The sequence below is a fragment of the Fusarium proliferatum genome, assembly GCF_900067095.1.
Source record: "Fusarium proliferatum ET1 genome assembly, contig: FPRO_scaffold014, whole genome shotgun sequence".
Classification (NCBI taxonomy): Eukaryota; Fungi; Ascomycota; class Sordariomycetes; order Hypocreales; family Nectriaceae; genus Fusarium; species Fusarium proliferatum.
The window spans coordinates 631,668-656,806 of NW_022194803.1; the positions used below are offsets into that span (position 1 = coordinate 631,668).

Consider the following 25,139-nt stretch of genomic DNA (forward strand, 5'->3'; position numbering starts at 1 on the left):
TAAGATAAATATCTAGTAATCGATATCTGCGGCTGAAAATAGGAATAACAAATGGTAAGGAGATCTTCCCCACCAACCCTAAGCAGTTCCTCCCACAGCAAACAATTTTACAATGTCTGATCCGCTTTCTGTGACAGCGAGCGTCGTTGGCATTGTGGGTGCACTGCTACATGGCTCCAAGCGATTGTACGAATTCATCGATAGCCTTCAAAATGCCCCAAAGGACATCGCCGCGCTATCGACCGATTTGAGAGCCTTATATGAGATCCTTGCCCATATCACAAATGTTCAGGATAGGTTGTCTAGTCACCTCGAACTCTGCGTCAGCTTGAAGGCACCCTTAGAGAATTGCTTGAACATATTCGACGAGTTCACGGCCTTGTTACATGGTTTCACTCAGACCGCGAGAGATGGACCCATCCAAATTCGAGTCTGGAAGCAAATGGCCTGGGCGTTCAGAGACAAGGAGATCCAGCTTTTTCGGGATACGATTACGACATATAAAGTATCGTTGGATATGGCGCTGAGTGCCATGACCTTGTAAGTGCACCATGATATCAGTGGTCATCCTCTTTTCTGACATCTATGGCCTTAGTTCTACCATTGCGTCATTGAATGAACGTACCAAAAGATTCGAAACAGACTTTAAAGAGGAGTTCAAAGACATCAAATCAAGATTGCAAGCCTTGGATAACGACCGCATTGAATTGGCTAGCATATCAGGGTGCAAGGGCTCCGAATGGTATGGAACAGAGGCCGATTTTGCAATGAAACGTTTTCTCGAATATACCGAGTCCTTATGTGGCTCGCCTCCAGCTTCATTTCCTGGATCCCCCGCTCAACTTCCGTTGGAAGACTACGATGGACTGGGTACAAAAGCAGGGACGCATGGTACAGCATCATCACATCAGCCCACTGATATTAATAGTACAGTGATACTCGCTGGAAAACAATCCCCAGGGTTATATTATAGCACAACAGTCACGGATCTTCCGTCCGAGTCTGATTTAGAACCCTCCTTCGAAGGGTTTGATTTAGCCCTCCTTTCACACAACCGCCAAAGCCTATCGGGTGATCATAATCTTCCAGGATCGTCACAGGGGGACAAGAAGTCATGCCAAACCACAGATCAACTTACTGAGGCATATCAGCTATCTACGTATGATGTGCCTTCTCCCAAGATATACCCCGGGTCCATAGATCACAATGAAAAGGCCCAAATACCTACAACCTCTGCCGATTTGACGACACCCGGATTGAAAGAGATTTATAGCACAAGCGGATTAGACGCCGCCAGAGTGCTCTGGCTGGTTGCTACTCGGAAAAATCCCCAGTTCAAAATCGGTCATATCGACATGTCATGTTCCTTTGTCGTTTGCGACATTACTCTTGAAGACTGCCCCATAGTATACGTCTCTGATAGCTTTCAAACTCTCACGGGATATAGTCGACATGAAGCTCTTGGTAGGAACTGTCGGTTCCTACAATCGCCAGAGGGCGGAGTCTATAAAGGCCTCCCTAGGCACTTTACAGACGGCGTGGCTGTGTACAGTCTTAAGAAAAATGTACAGAAGAGACGAGAAACCCAAATAAGCATTGTAAATTATCGTAACGGAGGTCAGCCATTCTTGAATCACCTTAGTATTATCCCCATACCCTGGGATACGGACGAGATTCGGTATTACGTTGGCTTTCAGACAGACCTGGTCAAAATAGTTCCCAGAGGCCTATGGGCATAATTATCAAGGAAATCTCAGCTTTCTTTGCTCGACTTATAATAGCTAGGACCACTATTACTATGGTAAGATAATAGACTACTATTTGTATTTACACTTCCTGTTTACCTAACATCTTGGATTCCAACTTTTCCATCCTCCTTAACCTCACCGCGTGACACAGATTCCACATGAATACGTAACCCATGACCCCGGCCACCAGAACTACAACCACTGCGATCGGTCCAACAATAGCCAACACAGTAAAGCACATCGACGCGCTCTGGAATGCGTCACTCTCTTGCAGCATCGTCGTGGCCAGCCCGACCTGCATCGCGGCCAAGATAAGCGCAAAATAAACCGTTGCCACCGTGATAGGCGCCACCATCTGATTGAAGAAATGACGGTAACTAGAATATGGGTTCAGATATCCATTGACGAATGCGTGTACCACCCCGGTGTGAGAGCGAAACCGCCATATCCATTGGATCCGTGGGAGCCGAAGGTTGCCGTACTTAAAGCGTGGATTGATATCGAGATCTTCTGCTTCAAGATGGTCGGTGAAAGAAGAGACAAAGGCGGTCCAGCGATCCCAGGTGATGGAGTCTGAAAGAATACCCTCTGCCTGCGCGACCTTCCAGTCGGACTTGTCTTGGATCAGCCATGTATATGACTGGACCATACCGGCAGCGATAGCCCATAAGCTGTCATCGCCGCCGCACAGATATCGCTCCCAAAAGTCAAATGACAATAAATAATCGGGGCATGGCTTTACAAACAGCCGATAGTCATCCCAAAGCAGATGAAGGTCTGCCTGCTCAGCACACACTATCTTCCGACCGTACACAAGATGTTGATGTAGCGGTCGTCCAGGCATCGGCTTCCCGACCATCCAGAGGTGGTTATGGATTTCATTCAGCCTAGACACGTCTAGATCAACTTGTAGATATATTCCGACGCCATAGTCAAAACTGAGTCGATGGAGCTTCCCTTGGTTCGTGTACACGGCCGGCAGGACGAGAGTGCCCGGCTTAGATTGTCCGATTCTTCTTGTGCCGTCGGGAATGTCAAAGAGTGATACGGATTGATCGAATGGAACTGGTCTGACCGTAGTCAGGGTGTGTTGTCGAGAGATTTCGTGCATTGTCTGTCGATGAAGGGTATTGTGTCTTCAGAGTTTCCTCAATAGTGGTTCGTTCGCGTTGATTGTAGGATAAAAGGTGGCATAAGATTCCGAACGACATGTCGGTCACAAGACCAGAATGCAGCAGCTGATAGCTGACGTCACGATAGGTCTTGCTGTGAATGGTTGAGGCAGCTAAATTATGACTATTATTGGAAGAGCAAGGGAAGCAGTTACTGAATCTCACTTATCGCTTAGCTAAACGACAAATCAAGCTTTTCATCATGGTGGTCATGACGAAGGAACATAACGTCACTGTGCAGTTCACAAGTCATTCCGACCACCTGATTAGTTGGCGTCATGCTAGAACAGGGGGGTTGATAAGCACTTCGGCTACGGAGTACCCAGAAGCGGTCATATTGGCCGCTGATCTACCAGCTGTGCCGCAATGGCAGGTGTAAGCATGCTAGGGCATCAATTACAAAGACGAATATGCAATGCACCTGTGATACAATAATCGCCTAGGTGGATGGGCAGAGCGTATTCCCTCTTATGCCCGCAAGAATCTAGTCGAAAGATCCAGTTCGACAATCGGCATCTCTACCCATCATGTCGGTTATCCATACACTCGAGGCCAAGGCCCTTGCAAAGGACGAAGCGCACAGGAAAAGACTCGAGGAAGAGGTCGAGCGACGCAAGGCACAGGAGCAGGACAGAAGCAGAGGCGAAAATGTGTGGTTCTCTCGTCGGATTAAAGACGGCCATTTATACCACTGGGCGTTATTCGTGTACGGCAAGAAATACGAGCTGAGGCTCCCGTCGCGACAAAAGTACAAAAGCCTGCCAAAAGGACATCTTGTCGGGTCTTTGGTACCGTCGATTGACTACGAGAGCAAGATTGCGCTATGGTCCATGCAAGACGAGATGATGCGGCTTCGACAAGAGAGCCTTGACAGCGAGGGCAAGCCGTATGCTCAAGACTACTATATCTGCCAGATCGGCTGGACCAAGATGTCGGAGAAGAGAGTTGATGAGGAATGCCAAGCCGCTCATAAGTCGTTTGGCGTATATGTCCTCGGCTTCAACGACTGTCAAAGTTTCTCACGGCAATTTGCGAAGCGCATCATCAAACAGCCTGAAGACTGCGCCCTCGACTTTCCATGGTTCGAAAATAACACCCAAACGGCATACCACGAGCTACAGCTTATTCCTCCGGATGAAAATATCAAGGCGTTCCAGTTTTATATGCGGACAGCCTTGTACAGCACTGCGGGCGCGACAGTCGTGGGCGCTGGATCGGCGTATGAGCATCAGTATCAATCGCAAGAGCCGATGACGAAGGCCAATGGCAGCAAAGAAGGCGCAAATACTGGTGATGGTGATGGTGATGATGGATGCTGCGATTGTGATGGTTGCAGTTGCTAAAGTAACTGTTTTGGGGACAACTATTGTTATGGAGAACAAAATATTATCCTGGTCAGAATAAGTGTTCTACCAAAACTCAGAAGCAATGTTCGGTATAAGTCGTTGTATACACCTTGCGAGTGGAGTGTTTTAGCTACCTCTGCTAATTGAGAGGGCTAGCTCCTCTCGCATCTTAACCGTAACACAATTCATTAACTGCCCATCAGCGCTTCTCCCCCATTACGTTGTTTCCGTTTCCAACTAGTCTGCCGACCACAGGGACTTGCCAAACTGAAATATGTATTAGATTAGGCTATATCCCAGAAAGCGGGACAACAACACGATCGTTAAATGCCAATGCTGGATGCCAGTCCTCCTGATCTTTGCTCACTCTTGCACCGCTCTTGAGACACCAGCTCACAACATTGGCATACGCAGTACCAACTCTGAATGCAAATTGCGTGTCTGCAACCTGAACTGCCCATTTCTGTACATTCTTCGCCTCTTCTTTCCCAAAGACTTCCCCCTTGGCGTAAGGACAGACATCTTTTAGTGGCTGCCAGAAAGAAATCTCTATCAGCACGAGGCCGAACGAGTAAATATCATATTGTGTCTTGTATCTCATTGCCTCGCTACCGATATAATCAGGATGTCGGTAGATGCTCTTTTCGACTTGTGCCGGCGTCTTGGCGGCATCGACGTTTGACTCTTCGGTGTCCTGACGAGAAAATTCGAAACCGACTACAGAAGGACGAAGTATATCAGTGTAAGGACCAAAGTACACGATGCTGTGGCTGCTAATAGCCTTGTGAACCCAGCCACTGCTAAAAAGCTCTGAGTATGCTGATGCAAGCGAGAAGGCGAGTTTCATCCGAACTTCGAGGGGAGCCAGGTGGAAAGATTGACGCCCCAACCGCTCGTGAAGCGTCATGACACGAAGGTTAGGATTCATTGATATGAAGGAGGGCATCTCATATACGATCCACCAGCATTTAGTAACTTCATCTTCTGCAAAACCGATAGCTTTTAAGATGCAGTCACTTCTGCCTGGACGGAGCATCGCAACAAGTCGGCCAAGCCGCATCTGCAGTTTAGAGCGGTTGGCCATTGATCGTTCATCATCCCACGACTTCTTTTCAAAAACAACCAGCTCACCAGTAGTTTTACTTGTTGTGATAAATCTGTCCTTTTCCCGGATTCCCGGACGCATAGAGAAAGCACTCATGTCTAGCTGTGGGTTGCCCCGGAGGAAGTTTGTAGTACTCGGAGCTGCAGCGACTGATTTTCTGTCCACCAGCCCTCGGAGTGAAGCTTCCATTGCCGGACTTCCATCCAGGGCATTTCGTAGGAGGGAAACAGTGTTCTCGTCATCAGCCTTTCCGACGATTATTATGTTCACTCTTGTCCAGTCTTGTTTGTACTGAAGACTCTGACGCTCTGGTAGAAGTTGGTTCAGTTTGTTGGTGTATCTTTCCAGCTCGGCCACGCACTCGCGGAACTTGGACTTGTTCCCTAATGCCCATCGTAGACGAGCTGGTAGGTTAACCTTGAAGGTCCCAACCGGGAAAAACGCCTTCTGTTCCTTCGAGATCAGAGACGGGGCCCCATCTTCAACCTGTTTACCAGGAAGTGCCAGGCCCTGCTTATGTAGCTCTTCGTTCCACTTGTACGCTAGTTCCTTTTGCCTGTGACCTACATCCTCCACAGACGTAGACACGATACCAAACTTTGCCTGCAACTTATTCAAGTCCTGAAAAAGTGCACTTATGCAGTCAAGTGCGTTTCGTATCTCCGGGAAGATCGGATGTAGAGCCTCGATGAGTCTGCCTTGCTCCAACCCCGCACTTCGACCCCAGCACTGCAGACGGAACTGCTCGAGCTTCAGCTGCACAAACAACTCCTCGCACTCTTTGGGAAAGTGTATCGCTGTGAGGACTAGGTCTACAGCTCGTTTGGCGCCTTCGTATGTGATTTGCGTGAGGGCGATGATGGACCCTGGATCAAGCATCGTAGTGAGCTGCTGGATCGTGGCTAGGCTAGTGGTCTGAGCTAGCTAGAATAAAGGTTGGCCAGCTGGATTCTGGTATCTTGAGCCGCTAGATCCGATGTGTTTAATGTTTGTTTGATTGATATCAAGTCATATGAGGCAATTTTAATCAAGGCATAACCATTGCAGCCTGAAATCGAACTCTTACGTGGCAGATGCATCGAAAGGGCCTAGAACTGAATAGGCTGGGCTGAGCTGAACTTGCGTGGCTTAGGGTAGCCAATCACGATCACAGCATCAGCGTTATCATACTATGCAGGCGCAGCGTCCGAGACATCACAGAGCCAAGGCAGATTTCATTCTCAACTTCGTTTTTTTCGCATCCTGAGACCTTCATCACGTCAACCACTCAAAATGGAGACAATTATTGACCCTTTCAGCCAGATTTTATGGCAGGCTCCCTCAACGCTACCAGCAAACAGTGTACAGCTCCAATCTGTCGAGGAACAAATCAAGGAACAGCTCACTCGAAATGAAAACAGATTCCCAACTTTCCTGGCCCATGTCTCATCCCTGGAAAAAAAGGGACGCAACACAGAAACTGTTTTTATCGATCAGTACATCAAAGGCTTCACCGAGCGCTCATTCATCGACCGCGGGGCAACATTCTCAGTAGAACGGGCCAAAGCGATCCCAAACCCTCAAGCGATCAGCTCTGCACCTGCAGTTATCCGCCAAAACCGTGTCGTGGCCTTGAAAACTGTTCGAATCCAGTCTCAATCTGATGATCTACCCAAAGCAGGCTGGGATCACGTATTGCTCGAAATTCGCGCTCTTCTTCATGAGACCCTCCGGTATCACCCTAACATCGTCCGCCTGGTCGGCTTATGTTGGGGACCCAACGGAGCATCCGGAAGCGTCTATCCTCAACTTGTCATCGAGCATGCAGAGCACGGAACGTTGGAGGATATCCAGAGTAATTCGAAATCTCCACTTTCGTTCGCTGTCAAGCAAAAGCTGCTGTACGATGCGGGGAAAGGCTTATCTATCATTCACGCTTGCAGCATTATTCACGGCGACATCAAGCGTCAGAACGTACTAATATTCGCGGACAAATCCAGCAATGGGGCTTATATAGCTAAACTGGCTGATTTTGGAGGCGCTGTCTATGGTTCTGAGAAGCACGACTCTTACCGCTTCATCTGCAAGACGCCGAGATATGCGGCACCGGAAACCGACGGCATAGTCACGGCAGAGGCCGCAAAGCTATGCGACGTCTACTCTTTTGGTTTACTTGTCTGCGAAACATTTGCAGATGGCGATTTGGCGAACCTTCATTATGAGTTTAGTCCTCGACGAGAACCTTCGGGTTCGGTAACGCTGGCTCAATTAAAGCGGTCGGGACGACTTCTACACAGAGCGACATCAATGATCCAAGACTACTTTGATATGCGTGAGATCAACCAGCATTGTACGGAGATGGTTCTATATGTCCTTGAACAGACGATCCAAAAGAATCTAGCAGATAGGTCTTTGGCCAAGGCACAGGCTGCTCTGAGAGGTATCCCGTATGCGAAAACTCCCCCAGATCTACTAAAGTGCGACCCGACTGATCTCTTACTACCCTAGTCTTTCGGCAATTGACGACTACTTGAATAATGTCGACCAAATGAATCGCAAGTGGAAGGAAGTTGAAGACAATGAACCTCCGGTGAGTGACCTTTTCCCCTCAAACAGTTCTCCTTCCGATCCTCCATCATGAGGCGGAGAATCTTCCATATCCCGGGCTGACATCCTATCAGGGAAAGCATGGGATTAGTGCAGATGGCGCTGGCCTATTTTTAGGCACTGTTGGAGCTACTTATGATCCTCAGAACAACACGTAAGATATCCTGAAAAGCATGTTTATTTATGCTAACACCTTTTGCAGCCCCGGCTTTAGGCCCCTAGTCAAAGCTCCAGTAAACCCAGGCTTCGTCTTTGAGCCCGAGAAGCTGAAGAACATCCTGTCATGGCAACAGCAGAAGCACATCCTCGAAGCACTGCAAGCCATCTCGGACTCTGGTGACCAAAGTCGCGATGTAGAGCTCCATAAACTCTTTGCAGCCTGGTTTCTCTTCCGATGCCACATCGCCGAGTTTGGCACCTCCCTCGACCCCGCGAAAGCTTGTGCTGCACTTCGAAGAGCGGCAAGTGACGCAGTGACCGGGTCTGATGATTCAAGCGGGTTCGAATATCTCGCAGCATCATGTGTATGGCGCGTGAGCCAAGCCCTGGGACAAACACCACCTGAGCTGTTAGCCGTCTTTCCGTCTAGTCTGCAGTGGGCTACTCTTCGTGGAGGATGGCAGGCTGGCCAAGATCTCGAGGACGCTTTGCCGCTGTTGAGTGATGAGCAGAGAAAGAACGCAACTGAAACATACCAGAACGCAAGAAGGCTTGCGAATTACTTTAGTGGTGTTCCTGGTTCACTTGCATTCTTGCCTCGACACTTGAGGAAAGAATTTTCGGTCGATAATGTGGAACAACTTCAGCGAGAACTGAAAGAGGAGCTTGGAGGAGCGTATGAGCAGTCACTGAGGAGCTCACCTGTAATGAATGAGAATGCCCGGCAAGTGACTCACTTCGACAGGATCTTTGTCAACAGCCGTGGACACGGAATTCTGCACATGGCAGCAGCCCGCGGACAAGCCAAGACAATTGACTATCTTATCAACACGTTTAAGCTAAACATCGACCTCCCGAATCAAGATTGTGAAGAAACGCCGTTAGTCTGTGCTTGTCGGAATGCTCACCTGGACGCTTCTCTAGCGCTCCTTCGCCACGGCGCGGATCCAAAAGGTCATCCTCTGGGACAAGACACCCCTCTCCACTGGCTCTGGAGATTTGAGAAAGATGAGATGATGCCAATGGCTAGAGGCTTACTTGGCGCTGGAGGCCTGATCGATGCTGCGTCGGGTGGTATGAGAGCCGAGGTCCTCAAAGCGCATGCCGACTGGGAGGGAACTATGTCTATCCAGACGACGCCTCTCGGGCGATGTGTTCTCTTCCAAAACATTCATGCCGCGCAAGTTCTCATCGCACTTGGAGCAGATCCCATGATTCAAGTTGACGGAAAGTCACCCATCCAGCTTGCCGCCATGTTGGCATTACCAAATTTCCTTCGACTGTTCTTATATCAAGATCATGATGAATCCAGAATTTCAGGATTGTTTAATGGTTTTGACGATCTCACTCTTTTGATGGCGACTCAGGAGAAAAAGGCGGGCAATCGAGATACGTTTTCCTTGCTCAGCCGTCTCATCAGAAACGGCCCGAGATATCGTTCCGATGTCGAAGAAACGCTTGCTATTTTTAAGGAGCAGAGAGAATTACTGAGTACAACTTCCTCCATCAGAGAACAGTCGGGAGAAGCCTTGTGCATGCAGATTCGACTTGGGAATCGTGATATTGTTGAAGCATTACTAAAAATGGGCCATAATCCATCTGGCTCGCCTGACAATCGACCCATACGCGAAGCGATATTGCTCAATGACGAGAGGGTGTTTCGACTGTTGAGAGACTACGGCTGTGAGATCGAAAGTTATTCTGAGTGTCCACGGACTCTGCTCCATGACCTAGCTGCGAGACCGGCTTCTTCTCCCCCTGGGATAGTCATAGCGGAAGAGCTCATAGCGTCCGGGGTTTCCGTTACGGATCATCCAGCAGGGACTAGACCGCCTGTTGTTGAAGCTATCTTACATGGATACCTTGACCTAGCAAATCTTCTGATTCAGCATGGAGCGCAAATTGGCAGCCCTTATCAATTAGGGCCCGACCTTCCAAGGATATCCATCTTCAAGGAGCTCCTTGAGCAAAGAACGGAGACATCGCTGTCCATCCTACGATATCTCCTAACACCAAATCATATGTCATCTGATTCAAGGGCTTTGCTACATCACAATGAGCAGTTTGACTTTATTGTCGATCACATCGGTGACCCTGCCGAACAACAAAGCGCATGGACTATCCTGGCTTCTTCACCACCGGCCCGCAAGAACGTAGTCGAAGCAGAGATCTACACGGCGCAAGTCCAGTGCATGCTGTCCGAGAACTCACCCTTCGCAGCCAGAGAGTGCATAAACTTTGATCATCCAAAATTGGGTACCGCCTTGTGCCGAGCCGCCTTATTCCAAAATCATTTCCTTGTCGGAAAGCTTCTGCGTAGCGGCGCTGATCCCAATATCAGATTCCGTCAAGACTTTGGACCTGCACAGCGATACTTTGGCGATGGATCTCCCATTAATCTGGCTTTGGGTTGCTACGAAGTAGCCATTGAAGGATGGAGCGAGACAGTTCCAGATACTATGCTAGAGGACATGCGAAGTGTGATTAATGAATTGGAGTCTATTCCGGACTATCCGGAGGAAGCGCTTACACGTGGAGAGGCACTCAAGAAGCGGCGTGAGGACATATTACAGATGCGAGATGACGGATGGGCCATGCAATCGCAGATGGCTAACATGAGCCTCGAGCAAAGGCCAATTGACCTATCAAACACGAGCGCGGTACAGGCGCCAGACCTTGAGGAGAGCCAGCGCGAGATGTTCCAGGCTACAGAGACGATTATTCGGTGGATGTTTGACTCACAGCGTTACGGAACAATTGGACGAGCAGAAATGGCCAGGATAGCAGAAGGCGAGAATGCATAGTCTACGGATACCGCAGAGATAATTCCTAGATTAGATCGGCATGCATGGGCTGCTATCGACCTATTCCTGATAAGAAACCTCGCGTGACGTATCGTAGCACCCACACACCATCTCAACAAAAGATCCAGCTTCCTATCTTGACCACGTTCGCAAAGTCCTGAGGCCTGCAATAAGAATTTTTGGTCATCGCGGAAGGTTTTGAGCTTCTACTAGAAGTTTATATTAAAGAAAAAGTGTATATTATGTTCCTATGACTTATTTTGTCACCCTGAAGCTTAATCTTGTAGGCGGTAATTGACTACTTACGAACTATTTCGACCCATTCAAAGTAATTCGGTACTTCAAGATGCGGGGATGTCTCTCGTGCCTTGTTTCTCGCACTGATGGCTGCCACGTGAATTGCTTCTGCCGGGCCATCTCCTTAAAACAGAACCTGCACTGCAACCCACACGCGATCGGTTAAATGGCTGATATCTCGAATCGGTAGGATTTCCGTATGCGAGATATCGTCAGAGGGGCAGAGATGCATATTCTTGGCTCGTTTGGGTAATTGCCTCGGTTCTGGTATATATAACGGTCTGTAAGTAATTGAAAAGCCTGGAGTTTACTTGATTTTGTGAATGTGATAGCTGAAAGGTATGCGACTGCATTGAGCAGACCGCTTGAGAAGCCACTTATCGCATCACTTTGAGCCACCACCGAATGATGAGTAAATACTATAAATACCTCGAGGCATCGCACATTTGTTGAACATGATTTGCAGAGCCAAAACCTTCGTTGACCCAATTTTATGGTGGTCATGATGTTCACCGCAACTTATCGCAATCTCTCTTATGTGCTCCTGTTATACCTGAGCTTCACCACCTTCCTATTCCAGACAGCATCATGTCTCGCCGTCCCTTCGTCTGAAGAGTCTCCCAACGATAACGCCAAGCGAGCTGATGACTCTGGTGATGTATACTTGCTCGGCGTCGGCAAGGCTGACGTGACTGGGCCTGTCGTCGAGCTTAATCTCATGGGCTATGCCGACCTCGGGCAGGTAGGAACAGGCTTGCGCCAGCGTCTATACTCCCGGGCTTTCATCGTGGGCAATCCAGATGAACCCAAAGAGCGATTTGTGTACTTGGTCTTGGATACTCAGTCTGGTGATACTGCTGTTCGCAGAGGTATCCTTGAGGGCATCGCGGCTCTTGGATCGGAATATTCCGTCTACACGTCGGACAATGTCGCTGTCACCGGAACGCACTCACACGCTGGGCCAGCAGGTTGGAACAATTATCTCATGCCACAGATCTCCGCTCTTGGATTCAATCAGCAAGCGTATCAGGCCATCGTTGACGGTGCTGTTCTGTCGGTCAAGCGGGCGCATGAAAGTCTTACCAAGGGCCGTCTCAGCGTAGGCAAGATTCGCATCGAAGATGTCAACATCAATCGAAGTCTATATGCCTATCAAGCCAATCCAAAGTCGGAGCGGGACAAGTACCAGGATGAGGTCGACAAGGAACTGACCATGCTCAAGTTCACTCGCGACTCAGACAGCAAAGTGACTGGGGTGCTCACGTGGTTCTCGGTACATGGCACGAGTCTTTACATGAATAACACTCTTGTTGCTGGTGATAACAAGGGTGTCAGTGCCTATCTTCTTGAGCAAGCTGTTCGTGGAACCAATGGAGCTACCGATGACTTCGTGGCTGGCTTCTCCCAAGCTGCTGTCGCTGACACTACGCCAAATGTCGAAGGGGCTTGGTGTGAAGATGGCTCAGGACAGCAGTGTGACTTTAAGGATGCGACTTGCAATGGCAAAATCGACACTTGTCACGGTCGAGGTCCTTTCTGGGGACTCAATGACGGAGGCACCAAGTCATGCTGGGAGATTGGTCGTCGAGTCTTTAAGCAGGCCGACAAGCTATATGGTCAGATGCAAGGTGGAGCCGGTGTTCCAGTTACGGGAAAGAGTGTTCTTGGGTATCACTCATTCAAGGACTTTTCAGACTTTACCTTTCAACTTCCTAATGGCACGTCGGCAAAGACATGTGCCGCAGCCTTTGGATACTCTTTCGCCGCTGGAACTACCGACGGTCCGGGGTATTTCGACTTCAAGCAGGGTGACTCAGGTGAACCTGATGCCAGTCCTTTCTGGGCTCTTGTATCCAAGTTCCTGCGCGATCCTACCAAGGAGCAGGTCGCATGTCAGTCACCGAAGCCGATTCTCATCGACGCTGGTGAGATTACACTACCTTATGCTTGGGCTCCCAATATCGTCGATATCCAAATGTTACGGGTCGGTAACTTCTTCATCATCGTCTCAGCACCTGAGCTGACGACTATGTCTTCACGACGTTGGCGCAAGAGCATCAGTGATGAGATTAAGGATAGAGGTGGTGTTGGAAGTGATCCCATCGTTGTCGCTGGTGGACCTGGCAACACTTACGCTCATTACTGTACTACACCAGAAGAATATGATATGCAGCGCTACGAAGGTGGCTCAACTGTCCACGGCAGACATAGTCTGGACGCTTACATCAACCTTACTACGAGCTATCTCGGATACCTCCTACAGGAAAAGGGCGCCTCAAAGCCACCGACTGGTCCAGCTGCACCTGATAACCGAAAGAACTCAATTTCTCTCACTACAGGTGTTGTCTACGATAACCCCAAGATTGGCACCAAGTTTGGTGATATCATCAACGACGTGAGCAAATCAAAGTTTGCAGTCGGAGATAATATCAGCGCCACATTCGTGGGAGCCAATCCACGAAACAATCTTCACTTGGAGGATACTTATGCAGCAGTTGAGAAGAAGGACGGATCCAAGTGGGTTCAGGTTCGGACTGACGAGGACTGGGATCTTGTCTTTGAGTGGAAAAGACTTGATGGGTTGCTTGGGTCAAGCCAGGTTTCTATCACTTGGGAGACTGGATGGCAGGATGCGAAGGACGTTGGTTCTGGCACGTATCGGCTGAGCTATTATGGAGATAGCAAGACTCCTATCACGGGTAAGATTAATGCATTTACCGGTAGGAGCAGTGAGTTCACTATTTCTTAGATGTTTTAGTTAGGCAACAAGTAGCCCACATCAATCACAAGGTACTTTAGCCTTTCTCAAGTTGAGATATATCGTGATAATTTAGTGTATTTATTGGCTCCTGTACCATTTGACTAAGGATCGGGAGTATAGACGTACCACTGCAATGCGCTTTATTTCCATTCTATGCAGGCCTCAAAATGGAGTCTAACCAAACATGGTTCATTTTCTTGGTCAATTGGATATCGCTTCTGCAATCGTCGCGGCAGATGGATTATCTCTGGGAAGCCGGGATGAGGGACTACATTTCACAGAGCATATCAGACCACTAAGCCATGTAGTGGTTAGACATGTACGCATCTGCAGGGGTTGCTGTAGAACCTTACAATAAATGCTTAAGGCGCAGTATGAGTTATGGCGTGATTGGTGTAAATAACCGGGGTTCAAAATGTAAGCCTTACCTATTACGCTAGGTCGTAACAGCATGCTTTTGGCGTATAGCCAGCCAATTACAAGCAGCATCTTTGAGTCACACATTTAGCTAAAGTTAAAGTAGTTCTGATTTTATTCTAAGTGTATACTTAACACCTTGAGTTTGGCCAATAGTAAGAGATTGTGCACTGGTAATAGTCTGATTGCTCTGGCATATCTGCCACTTTCGTCTTGGTGCTTAAACTACATTGCGTATGCTGCTCTATGACTCATTATGTAATAACCCCTCAGTATAAATACCTCTATGGACCTGAATTGTCGGAGAAGTCCCAGATTATACGGTTTTTATTTCTTCTACTGTTACTCTTTGCTGTTGTACTTATGTGTAATATATCAGCAATGGAGTGGATAGTAACTTCAACCCCAATTGAACTTGGCAGTCCGCGACTGCATATGACGCCACGTAACGACCACTTACAGGGTGGACCGTCGTCAACAGCCGATAATCTAAGTCCAACGCTGGCCGATATCTACATTTTCAACTCTCCTGCCGATCTCATGTGCTTCGCCGAACAAATCGGCCATGCCGAAATCTCTAGCGGCGGGCTGGAGTTTGCACCATCTGCTGATGGAACACTCCAGAGGCTTACACTCCGCTCGGTTCGGAAGCTTCGCTTTGGTCTTTTGCGGTCCATCACTCAAGCAACGGCATTGACAGAGACCGATCTCAACGGCGGCTTGGATGGTCCATTCATGACACAGCTCATCTCTAGCTGGCGCGAAGCCGTACGAGCACTGAACAGAAGTGTAGCTGCTATCAGATCGACCGACACCGACTCTCCTGAGCTCCAGCATGGGTGTGGATACCTGTGGGCCCCGGAACTTGTCCAGTTCGATGTGTGGAATGTGCGGGATATTCCACCAAGGCATATCGTCCGAGTCATCCAGGAATGGAGCACAACAATGCACATACATGCAAAGCGAGGCGCTGGAGCCATAATAGAATTTCATGTAGTTGGATGTAATGAGGAATCTCAAGAATGGCTAAATAATGCAATGCCTAGAGTGTAATGATATTTGTTTTCTTCTAGCCTTTTTTAGTATTTAGTTACATAGTTAAGATCTCAATGAGTTTTAATTAAGTCTATAAGTACTTATAAAGAGTTTATCCGCAAGATCTTTAGGCATGTCTTTAACCTCCACTTTCGTCTGAATGACTCACTTTTTATAGTAATCTCAAGCCTGGAGGCTATATCGAAATTCAGAAAACTGATAGTACAATCCTCTCTGACGACTATACTCTTACCGCAGATTATGCTCTCTCAAAGTGGTATACCCTCGGAGAAGTTTTTATTAAGCTCGGGAGTATGTCTATTAAGTTCGATAAGATTAAAGCTATTACGCAAGAAGTTGGCTTTATCAATGTCGTCAATAATAGGTTTAGGTGGCTTACCAATCTGTGGCCTGGAGATAAGAAGTATAAAGAGTTCGGAGGGTGGAATGATTGTAATTCTTGAAACGCTTTGAAGTCATTGACCATAGCGTCACTTTCGAGGGCTCACGGATAGTCAAGCTAAGACGTCATTACCTCTCTTATTGATGTAAGGAAGGATCTGAATAATCCGAGTATTTATGCCTATAATCCAATTTGAGTATTTTTAATAGGAACTAGTATTAGGTACTAACTATTAGCTGATGTTCTATCTATGGAAGGAAATCTGATGCCTGAGACGGGCTACAGACAGCAGCTATTCATACTATATTTCTCTACTTATGCCTATAAATATCAAGCTAGCTAGCGAACTGCCTGTGCTAATACTATCGTGTTCTTGATTTATGATATTGCAGTCTTTAAATTCGGGCATTCGAAGCCAAAATTTCTGTTTTTAGGCTACCCTACGGTTTCCTTATCCCATCCCAACCTCGACATGTTTAATGGCTAGCTGTCACTTAAGACTAAAATTTAGACAAGAGCCTCCAATCCTGACTGGTTCCCTTGGCACAAATAAAAAGAAGAGCCGAGACTGCATATGCTGTACCACAAAAGAGAACCAAGGCGGTGTAGTGGCTGCCGTCACTCGTACCTAAGATCAGTCCCGAGATGGGAACTCCAGCCAATGTAGCGAAGCTTACCACGCCATAGGCTGTTCCATACCTTGTGGCATATTCCTCTGTTTTGCAGAGCTGAGCCACACATACTGGCGTCAGGCTGAAAGCGGTTCCACTGAAAAAGCCATAGGTTACAGCGAAGGAAATGACAACAGCAGCGTTAGACTCTGCTTGAAGCCATAAGCAAAAGATTGATAAGGTGGAGAGAGTTGCGCATATGATCATAACGTTGAACCGACCGACCCTGTCGGCAACAATCCCAGGTAGACAACGTCCCAAGGTAGATGCCGAGTTGAGAATGGCCAGTATGTTGGGAGAGAGATCACTGAGTCCATGTGAAGAAGTGTATGTGGTGATGTATGCTGGAGGCACCAAAACAGCCCAGTCCAGAATGAATATCGCCATCATCGTCAGTGTGAACCTCGTGTCTTTGAAACCCTTCCAGTCAAGAACAAGCCGCGAGGTCGGATTTGCCGGCAGCCGTGTCTTGAGCAAGGGCAGACTAGCTAGGAAACACAACAAGGTGACAAGCGCAAAGCATCTTATTGTCCAGGGAAACCCATTTCGACGTGACAGATGCAAGAAGGCAAGGGGATAGCATAGACCTCCAACGCCTCCAGCGGTGGTCGCAAGACCAGTTGCCAGCCCCCGGTTTTGCATGAACCAATGCCCAAGGGTGGCGATACTAGTAGTCCATATGATTGAAGAAGAGAGACCACCAAGACACCCAAAGGCTAGCATAAACTGGTAGTATTCTTCTCACCAGTGACGTTAGCATCAGACTGTGCTTCGCCAATTGGCCAAGGTCCTTCTTACCTGTACAGAAACTCGTACATAACAGCGCGACGACTAAGCCACATGCCCCAGTAGGGAACAAGTATTTAGGTCCATATCTATCAAATATTGGACCTACACAAATGTGAGATACATTGTTGTGTGAATTAAATGCTGGATAGATGAGCTTACCCGCCTGAATGCCCCCAAAGAAGAAAAGGAAGGCGAAAGTGCTAAATATCCACGAGATTTGAGGCTCTGAGTATTTGTCGAGTTGATTGACGAGGAGCCATGCTTGGAAAATACCAGTTGAGTTAAGGAGCCCGGAGGCTGGAAACAGAGCCAACCACGCACCCAAAACGACGCTATACGCTTGTAACCCGCGGTCGGGGTAGGAATCAAATACGATTGGATTTACAGTGGAAGAAAGCATTTTGTAGCTGATGCGAACGCTCAGTTGTCCCAGTGTGTGAGACTTTCTTGGAGATTAGATACTTACTTGTCAATGGAAAGGCGTGATGCGGGTCGGTTGCAGATTATTACTAAGAAAAGTAACTGTATGAGTCATTAAAAATTCTCTACCTTGTGTTAAAGAGTAGTTAATTAATCTCTGTACTTATGCCTATAACACTATGAAGGTAGTTATAAGACTACTGCTTGATAGATGATTTATTTAAAGACAAAGACTAGATGTTTAGAATAGGGAAATAAGTAAATATAATTTTCCATGGCTATCACTGCTTGGCCCTGGATCTGAGAAGTAAATACGAGGCAAGCATGGATAATGGAGTCCTTGGGGAGTCTGTCCATACAGCCTGAGAGGCTATCAAGGCCACGCCGAAAGTTCTCCTTGACGCAGAACGCGGTGACAGGCCAGCCAGTCTTGCCTCTCAACTTGACGCGCGGTATCTGCGCAAAGGGACCATTGAGGACCTAGAGGAAGCCATCAACGCTCGCTCAGGATTCCATAACGGTCACTGCTAACGGTAACCCTACACTGATTGGAATGTACACCGCCCTCAGCATTCTTCAAGAGACCAATACATGCGCGTTGGATCTATGAAATACCTCAAAGAAGCGATCGATGTCACCCGCAAGACTGTCGCAGTCACCCCAATGGAGAATAAACAGAGGACCGATCTGTTAATTGATCCAAGCATTCGGCTTGGCTTGAGATACAGACGTACCAAAGAAACGGCTGGCTTCGATGAGTCTATCAGCGTGGCCCAACAGACCATTGGAGACATCTCAGATGACCATCCCAGTAGATTCATGGCACTGGAGAGTCTCCGCATACAACCGTGGAGCAGGTTTATACGAACAAGAAACCTCGACGACCTCTGAGTCTATTGGGATAACTAAAGAAACCCGAGAACCCTCTCGCCGGGAAACTCTGTCTTCCAATCTTCCAGTCCAGCTTCGATCTAGATATCTTCACACGAAAGCTTTGGAAGATATCGAGGAAGCAATATGTGCAAGCCGTAGTGCAGTTGAGGGGACACCGAAAGATGATCCCGACCTAGCAAAGCGATTACATGGTCCAGGGAAGAAGAAACTCCGCACCAGATATATTTATTCATGAAGGTGCCTACAGATCTCGAAGAGGCCGCTCAGTGTTTTGAAACTGCTTCGCATCACAAGGCGGCCTCCATCAGTGTCCAAATGCACGCTGATAGGACGCTATTGTCATTTCTAGATGTTTTCCAGGGAGCGGGCCATGAAGCCGACCTCGTCGCCGAGGCAACTATTCAGTTGGCTCCTTTGCTCAGCCCTCCCTCGCTTCACAATTAGGATAAACAGCATCTTCTGGCAGAGATAGCAGCGCTCGCCTGAAATGCGGCAGCCATTGCTTTACTCACCCGCAAGGGGCCCGCTCTCGGCGATTCGAAAAGAGGACGGAAATTAGGTGCTGTATATCTGTATTAATGACCAATACCGCTTCGGCCACAAGCCGCTGGGTACCGTAAATTGTATTGAGTTGGTTGGCTGCGGGGTAGGAAGGGAAGCGGATGGATCGTGTGCATCGATATCGCACTTTACCGGAAAGGTCTCGGCTTCCTTGCCTGAATGAGTCTACTGCATGGTCTTTGTCCCAATCCCAGCCTTGTGATGTTCGGGGCTATGGCCATGGCGGTAGGCGCTAGAGCGGGATTTGCAAATCGCGTGCAAGCCGCGGATTTTGTAGCAGTCCGGCAAGTGATCGCCATGTGCACGTCCCTGAGACGAGAATAGCGCCTCGCTAGCTGTGGTGGAGGGTAACTGTCACTCTACAGAGGACTAAAGTAATTTCATCTGCTCAGCTGAAGCTAAATCGCTCCGTCCGACGGTTTCACATGGGTTTGTCCGAGGGTTCACGTGGTTCAATGGAAGGCTGATCTGGGGTAAAGGACGATTTGCATGAACTAAATTGTATATTTAACTGTACTTGATATCCTTCAAATTATAATACAGTTATGAGTAAAAGGTGTTTATATTAAGATCTTTTTGACGCCTGTACAAACTCATCTGGATGAACTATTGGCTATCTAAATCCCGAACTCTAGTCACGTCAACCATGTTCCCTCGTTTCATCCTGTTGTCAGTGGCGGCACTCTCGACTCTGGGTTTGTCTGCCCCTGTTGAGGAGCGACAGCAGCCTGTACTCCCCACTGAAGACTCCTTCTACAAGGTACCTGATAACATCAACGACTACCCGCCTGGCACCATCATCGACTATCGCAAGCCACCGTCTCCCATTGCAGCCTTCGGTATATCTCCAACCAACTTGAAAGACACTTGGCAGATCTCTTACAGAACCAACGACAACTTCGGCAAGGCCCTCTCCACCGTCCTTACTGTCTTGGTCCCCTACAAAGCCGACTTTACAAAGGTCCTCTCATACCAGGTCGCCGAGGATGCCTCTTATGCCGGCTGTGCTCCGTCTTATGCCTTTCAGTTCGCCTCCGCCACCGGCGGACCCCTCGGAACCATTGTCACCCAAGCAGAGCTTTTGCTGATAGAAGCAGCTCTTGAGCAGGGATGGATCGTCATTGCTCCAGACCATGAAGGTCCTGACGCGGCTTACCTGGCAAACAAACTCGCCGGATATGCCACGCTTGACGGAATTCGAGCGGCCATCAACTCTGCCAACTTCACTGGCATCTCGAAGAACCCCACCGTCGGAATGTGGGGATACTCTGGTGGGAGCATCGCGTCGGCTTCAGCGGCAGAGCTTCAGCAGTTGTACGCTCCAGAGCTTCGTATCGCCGGTGCTGCTCTTGGTGGTACTGTGCCAAACATCACATCTGTCATCAAGAGCATCAACAAGGGACCTTTGGCAGGTATTATCCCTCCCGGCATGGTTGGGCTGGCCAAACAATACCCGATCCTCAAATTGGGACTTGATGCGGCTATCAAGCCAGAGTATAAAGCCAAATTCGATGCTGTTGAAAAGCAATGTTTTGTGACTGATATTATTTCGTTCCTCGGACAGGACGTGGTTGGAATGCTGAAAGACCCTGCCATCCTGACACAAGAACCCGCCAAAAGCATTCTAGACGAGAACGCTCTTGGTAAACACAGTCCTAGCATTCCTCTGTTTGTTTACAAGTCGATTCAGGATCAAGTCAGCCCCATCAAGGACACCGACGATCTTGTCAAATTCTACTGCTCTGGCGGTACCAAGGTTCAGTATGACAGAGACTTACTCTCGGAGCATGGCTCACTCGCCATCATTGGAGCTGGAAAGGCTCTGGCGTGGTTAAAGGATATCATGAATGGCAGGAAGGCGCCAAGCCAGTGCAAGACGAGTAATGTGGTTTCTTCCCTCTTGGATCTGAGGGGCTCAATCACCCTGTCTACTGCTTTGATTGAGGCCCTGGCTGATCTGGTTGGAAAGCCAGTTGGTCCTATAATTGGTTAGAAAGCATGCCCAGGCAGGGTCTCACTCTAGTATTAGGTGTCTGCCGCAGTAAGCAGGACAGTGGGCCGCGGCTGACACATCTCGCAATTGATGTTTTCTCCCTTCTCTTTATATAGTATTTTTAATTGGAGGTTGTTATTTCACAATATGACGCCCTGGTATACAAGAGCTGAAATCTAGTCGCAAAATGGATTAGTGTACGTTAACCGAAGGCTAGCGTTCTTTGAAAAAGTAAAAATGACACTACTTTCCCAGTTATGGACTCCGCTATTAGAGCAGTATGCAAGGATAGCCTGCCCATGCCTCTGGGGATAATTAGATCAATACTTCTGGCAATCTCACTGGCTAGAGTATCTATACACAGCCCTTTGCGAGTTTTTTAGTTGTATAAAGCACAGGGGAGGTGTTGTTGACATAACCCTGTCCTGCCTCGGTCATACCCGACCCTCGGGCATGTGTATCGTAACCCCTGACTGATCGACGTACCTCATTCCCTCCCCGCCGCCATCCTCCGAAGCTAGTGGCTATAAAGTTCAGTTCATAGTGCGGGGTACAGTAGTGCAATTGCCCATCATCACGCTATAACACGGGTTCATTGGGTCTGCTGATGGCCATTTTTTGACATATAATGCCGCTTAGGTGCATTTAGAGAATAAAGGTCGGCTCTACATATTGCACTTTTGAAAACAAAAACCTTGTTTATTCCGATTCGATTGTCATTTATATCCTTAGATACCAATTATGGCTACATCAGTTCAACCACCGCGACAAAGAAGGTATGCATATACATTCCGGTTTTCTGTTTTCTGTACAATTGTTGGAGCTAACGACTGCAGATTCATCAAGATTCGATCATCTCGAGCCTGCGTGGTAAGTTACGTCGCGTCACACTCGTCTTGTACTGAAACTTACCTATTCTTTGGACATGTCATTCGCGAAAAACCCGATGCGATGCTCTGAGCAAAGGGATGCCCTGCACCAATTGCACTGCATTTAATATTAATTGTGAAGTTCCGGGCATAGCGGAACACCGAGCAAGGACTCTCGCTAACCGCAGGAAAGGAGAGCACACTACGTATGGTTGCATTGATCTATCTCATGATCTCACTCACTGACCAGGATAAGACCACAGAGAGATTCCCCAAGCCATTGCCTCAATACACTTACCTCAACTACTCAGGCATATCTAAAAAGCTCCCAGCAAGATGGAGCTGTGTCACCACCAACCAAATTCAATGTTCTACCTGTTACATCCGCAGGCCATGTTGTTTACTTGGGCGAATCTGCGGGTTTTAATTTCCTCCTCAGTGGAAGTCAAGGCCCGGTAGTGCATTTCCCTATGCCTCGAGATACTCTTGCGCTGTCAATACCTGCTGGACTGGACCCTCTCGAAACACGGATCCTGCAGCGAAGAGGGGCCTTTGTATTACCTCCGAAATCGCTTTGCGACGACTTGATAGAGACTTTCTTTGCTTGGGTTCACCCGATTGTACCCGTTATCAACCGCACAAAATTTATGTCACAATATCGAGATCCTAAAAGGCCCCCGTCGATGCTTCTCATACAGTGTATCTTACTGGCAGGCGCCCGAATAAGCATAAACCCACAATTAATGGTTGATGGATCAGCTTCAACAGCTGTTGCGACATTTTATCGACGCGCCAAAGCCCTTTATGACGCCGACTATGAGCGAGACGGAATTACCTTGGTGCAGTCAATGCTTCTAATGGGATGGTACTGGGCTGGCCCTGATGACATATCCAAGAACATGTTCTATTGGAGTCACTCCGCAATCGCTGTTGCTCAGAGTCTCGGTCTACATCGCAGCATGGAAAATTCAACATTGTCAATCAGTGAAAAGAGACTCCGTAAGCGCATTTGGTGGACGCTATTTACTCGAGATCGCACTCTCGCCGTTGGCCTGGGACAGTCGGTATCCCTCAACCTCGACGATTGCGATGTCGATATGATCGCCGATGATGACTTCATCGAGCATGATGGGAATGATATTGACGAATACCCACCAGACCCAACTCAGGTGGGATTCTTCGTTCAGTACGTGAAGCTGTGTAAGCTCATAGGACTTGTCGCATCAAAATATTCCAACTTATCCAGTGGTGGCCAGGACTGGGATGGTATCAACTCTATTGCTACGTCCCTATCCAAATGGAACCAGGAGTGCCCTGCTCCCATGCGCTGGGAACGATCAAAGCACCATTTCTGGTCTGGGATACTCTACTTGCACTACTTCAGCGCTTGCTGTCTGCTACATCGGGCAAGTTCGCCTCGCAACAGAAAGACTTTGCAGGATACAAAACAATCCTATGGATCACGAGATGGTACAGTTGGCTCAGCCAATATGATTACGTCGATTGTTGAAGCCCTCAGAGACAAGCAACAGCTACGCCGTTGTCCTCCATTCATCGTCCATAGTCTCTTTTCAGCAGTTGTTATACACTTACACGTGTCGAATACGCCGAGTCCTACTACCAGGAGACTTGCCCGGCGACGAGTCAGCACCTGCTTGGAATCCCTGAAAGATTTAGCGCAAGTGTGGGCGGTTGGACGAACAGTAGTTACAATGATCGAAACGATTTCTGGCCTCAGCTGTGATGGGAGGCCGTCCCCTCGCAAGGGCGAAGTCGTTATCGATCTGGGATGTGCCGACGCTACAGATCAGACTTGCAGCCCTGACAGTCGAAGCCTTACTACAGACATTAGCGATAAGACCCAGGCACCCCACGATCTCCCAGCTTGTTACGAGAAACTGCCTTATCGCGAAGCATATACTTCAGTTGCCATTGACTCCCATACGGAATTCCCCACCACCCACGACTATCCTACAAATTTCGACCTCGGTGTTCTTCCAGCCCAAATTGACTCTAGCAGTCTATTACCAGATGCATATGTTCACTCAGGACTCCCACCGGGCTCGTTCTTTGTTGAGGATACGGCCCAAATTTGTAACCCAATAACAGATACAAGTCTCCCGTCATGGGATCAGTTTCAGATGGGCTGTCAGCAAGACTACAGTATTTCAGTACCTTGGAGTCTCACCCCAGATCCACTCATATTTCTATAATACGATAAGTAGGTGCACGATCAGAGGGGCAACGTCGTACTTACGACCAGTCCGTTCGCACCGAGGTCCGTTTTCAAGCATATCATGGCAGCCATTCGTTTGACCGCCGTTAGAACAAAATACCCTGGTGAATTGGCTTCTTCCAGAGGAGGTGACCTCAGAGCAATCGACAACCTCTACATGAGAGTTATCGCGGTTGGGGCATTGCAGCAAAGGCTCTTTTCCCAGCCGCCCAGATTACTACCCCACTTGCCATCGCCGCGCTCGGTCCTCGCAAGTTGCACGTCGGAACTGGAGATATTAGTAGCCCGCGGCGCTTAGTTTGGCACAGCAATAGACTCACTTGTCGTAGTTGTTCTGGTCAGGTCAGCTCGTTCCCATCCAGTGACAACTCTTGATCTTCTACTGGCATCGCCACGGGGCCTTTCTGGTAAGGAACTCTCCGCCACAGGTCTGCGTTGCAACCTCGTGAGTTTCTGAGGGACAAGTTCCCTTGCAGTTTCCCTCGCGAAACTGTCCATGACAAACATCCGCCCGCTCACCACCATGCCAGGTGCACCCTTGAGTCCGCGATTACGGGGACAGCATACAGGCTTCTACTCAGCTTTCGCATATATAGAATTATAAGACTTTAGTGTAACTGTATTTTAAGCAACAGGTATAATAAAAACATTATGCAGCACAAAGAATATCTATATAATAAAATGAGGTGTTAAAAAGGTATAATATTAATTTCTTTGACAGTAGTCCCGGTGACCTCCTTATCAACCTCAGTGATGAGAATAGTAGTCACAGCTCTGCCCTGCGAGATACTTCGGATCATACCTGCAGAGAATGGCTGAAGCTTGAGCTTCTAGCGGAAGATGACAACTCGAGGAACCCAGATCTCATAATCT

The 25,139-nt window shown here is 48.3% G+C and overlaps 10 protein-coding genes across 10 annotated transcripts; 7 read left to right on the forward strand and 3 right to left on the reverse strand.

The window, feature by feature from the left end:
* Positions 1 to 112: 112 nt before the first annotated feature.
* On the forward strand, positions 113 to 1,739 carry FPRO_03945 (uncharacterized protein; the record flags this gene model as incomplete). The annotated part of the gene is made up of 2 exons (XM_031223949.1): positions 113 to 540; positions 596 to 1,739. 2 exons carry the CDS (start codon positions 113 to 115, stop codon positions 1,737 to 1,739), a joined length of 1,572 nt encoding a protein of 523 aa, XP_031089257.1.
* An 88-nt stretch (positions 1,740 to 1,827) lies between these two features.
* Positions 1,828 to 2,859, reverse strand: FPRO_03944 (uncharacterized protein; the record flags this gene model as incomplete). The annotated part of the gene is made up of 1 exon (XM_031223950.1): positions 1,828 to 2,859. One exon carries the CDS (start codon positions 2,857 to 2,859, stop codon positions 1,828 to 1,830), a length of 1,032 nt encoding a protein of 343 aa, XP_031089258.1.
* Positions 2,860 to 3,447: 588 nt separating this feature from the next.
* FPRO_03943 (uncharacterized protein) lies at positions 3,448 to 4,263 on the forward strand (the record flags this gene model as incomplete). Its single annotated transcript, XM_031223951.1, has 1 exon — positions 3,448 to 4,263. The coding sequence occupies one exon, from the start codon at positions 3,448 to 3,450 to the stop codon at positions 4,261 to 4,263; it is 816 nt and encodes a 271-aa protein (XP_031089259.1).
* Positions 4,264 to 4,555: 292 nt separating this feature from the next.
* FPRO_03942 (uncharacterized protein) lies at positions 4,556 to 6,250 on the reverse strand (the record flags this gene model as incomplete). Its single annotated transcript, XM_031223952.1, has 1 exon — positions 4,556 to 6,250. One exon carries the CDS (start codon positions 6,248 to 6,250, stop codon positions 4,556 to 4,558), a length of 1,695 nt encoding a protein of 564 aa, XP_031089260.1.
* A 393-nt stretch (positions 6,251 to 6,643) lies between these two features.
* On the forward strand, positions 6,644 to 10,920 carry FPRO_03941 (uncharacterized protein; the record flags this gene model as incomplete). The annotated part of the gene is made up of 4 exons (XM_031223953.1): positions 6,644 to 7,797; positions 7,859 to 7,940; positions 8,032 to 8,111; positions 8,160 to 10,920. 4 exons carry the CDS (start codon positions 6,644 to 6,646, stop codon positions 10,918 to 10,920), a joined length of 4,077 nt encoding a protein of 1,358 aa, XP_031089261.1.
* An 802-nt stretch (positions 10,921 to 11,722) lies between these two features.
* Positions 11,723 to 13,966, forward strand: FPRO_03940 (uncharacterized protein; the record flags this gene model as incomplete). Its single annotated transcript, XM_031223954.1, has 1 exon — positions 11,723 to 13,966. The coding sequence occupies one exon, from the start codon at positions 11,723 to 11,725 to the stop codon at positions 13,964 to 13,966; it is 2,244 nt and encodes a 747-aa protein (XP_031089262.1).
* An 810-nt stretch (positions 13,967 to 14,776) lies between these two features.
* FPRO_03939 (uncharacterized protein) lies at positions 14,777 to 15,448 on the forward strand (the record flags this gene model as incomplete). Its single annotated transcript, XM_031223955.1, has 1 exon — positions 14,777 to 15,448. One exon carries the CDS (start codon positions 14,777 to 14,779, stop codon positions 15,446 to 15,448), a length of 672 nt encoding a protein of 223 aa, XP_031089263.1.
* Positions 15,449 to 16,333: 885 nt separating this feature from the next.
* Positions 16,334 to 17,693, reverse strand: FPRO_03938 (uncharacterized protein; the record flags this gene model as incomplete). Its single annotated transcript, XM_031223956.1, has 3 exons — positions 16,334 to 17,241; positions 17,303 to 17,395; positions 17,453 to 17,693. The coding sequence occupies 3 exons, from the start codon at positions 17,691 to 17,693 to the stop codon at positions 16,334 to 16,336; spliced, it is 1,242 nt and encodes a 413-aa protein (XP_031089264.1).
* Positions 17,694 to 19,814: 2,121 nt separating this feature from the next.
* FPRO_03937 (putative lipase precursor) lies at positions 19,815 to 21,161 on the forward strand (the record flags this gene model as incomplete). Its single annotated transcript, XM_031223957.1, has 1 exon — positions 19,815 to 21,161. One exon carries the CDS (start codon positions 19,815 to 19,817, stop codon positions 21,159 to 21,161), a length of 1,347 nt encoding a protein of 448 aa, XP_031089265.1.
* Positions 21,162 to 22,773: 1,612 nt separating this feature from the next.
* FPRO_03936 (uncharacterized protein) lies at positions 22,774 to 24,243 on the forward strand (the record flags this gene model as incomplete). The annotated part of the gene is made up of 1 exon (XM_031223959.1): positions 22,774 to 24,243. The coding sequence occupies one exon, from the start codon at positions 22,774 to 22,776 to the stop codon at positions 24,241 to 24,243; it is 1,470 nt and encodes a 489-aa protein (XP_031089266.1).
* Positions 24,244 to 25,139: the final 896 nt, after the last annotated feature.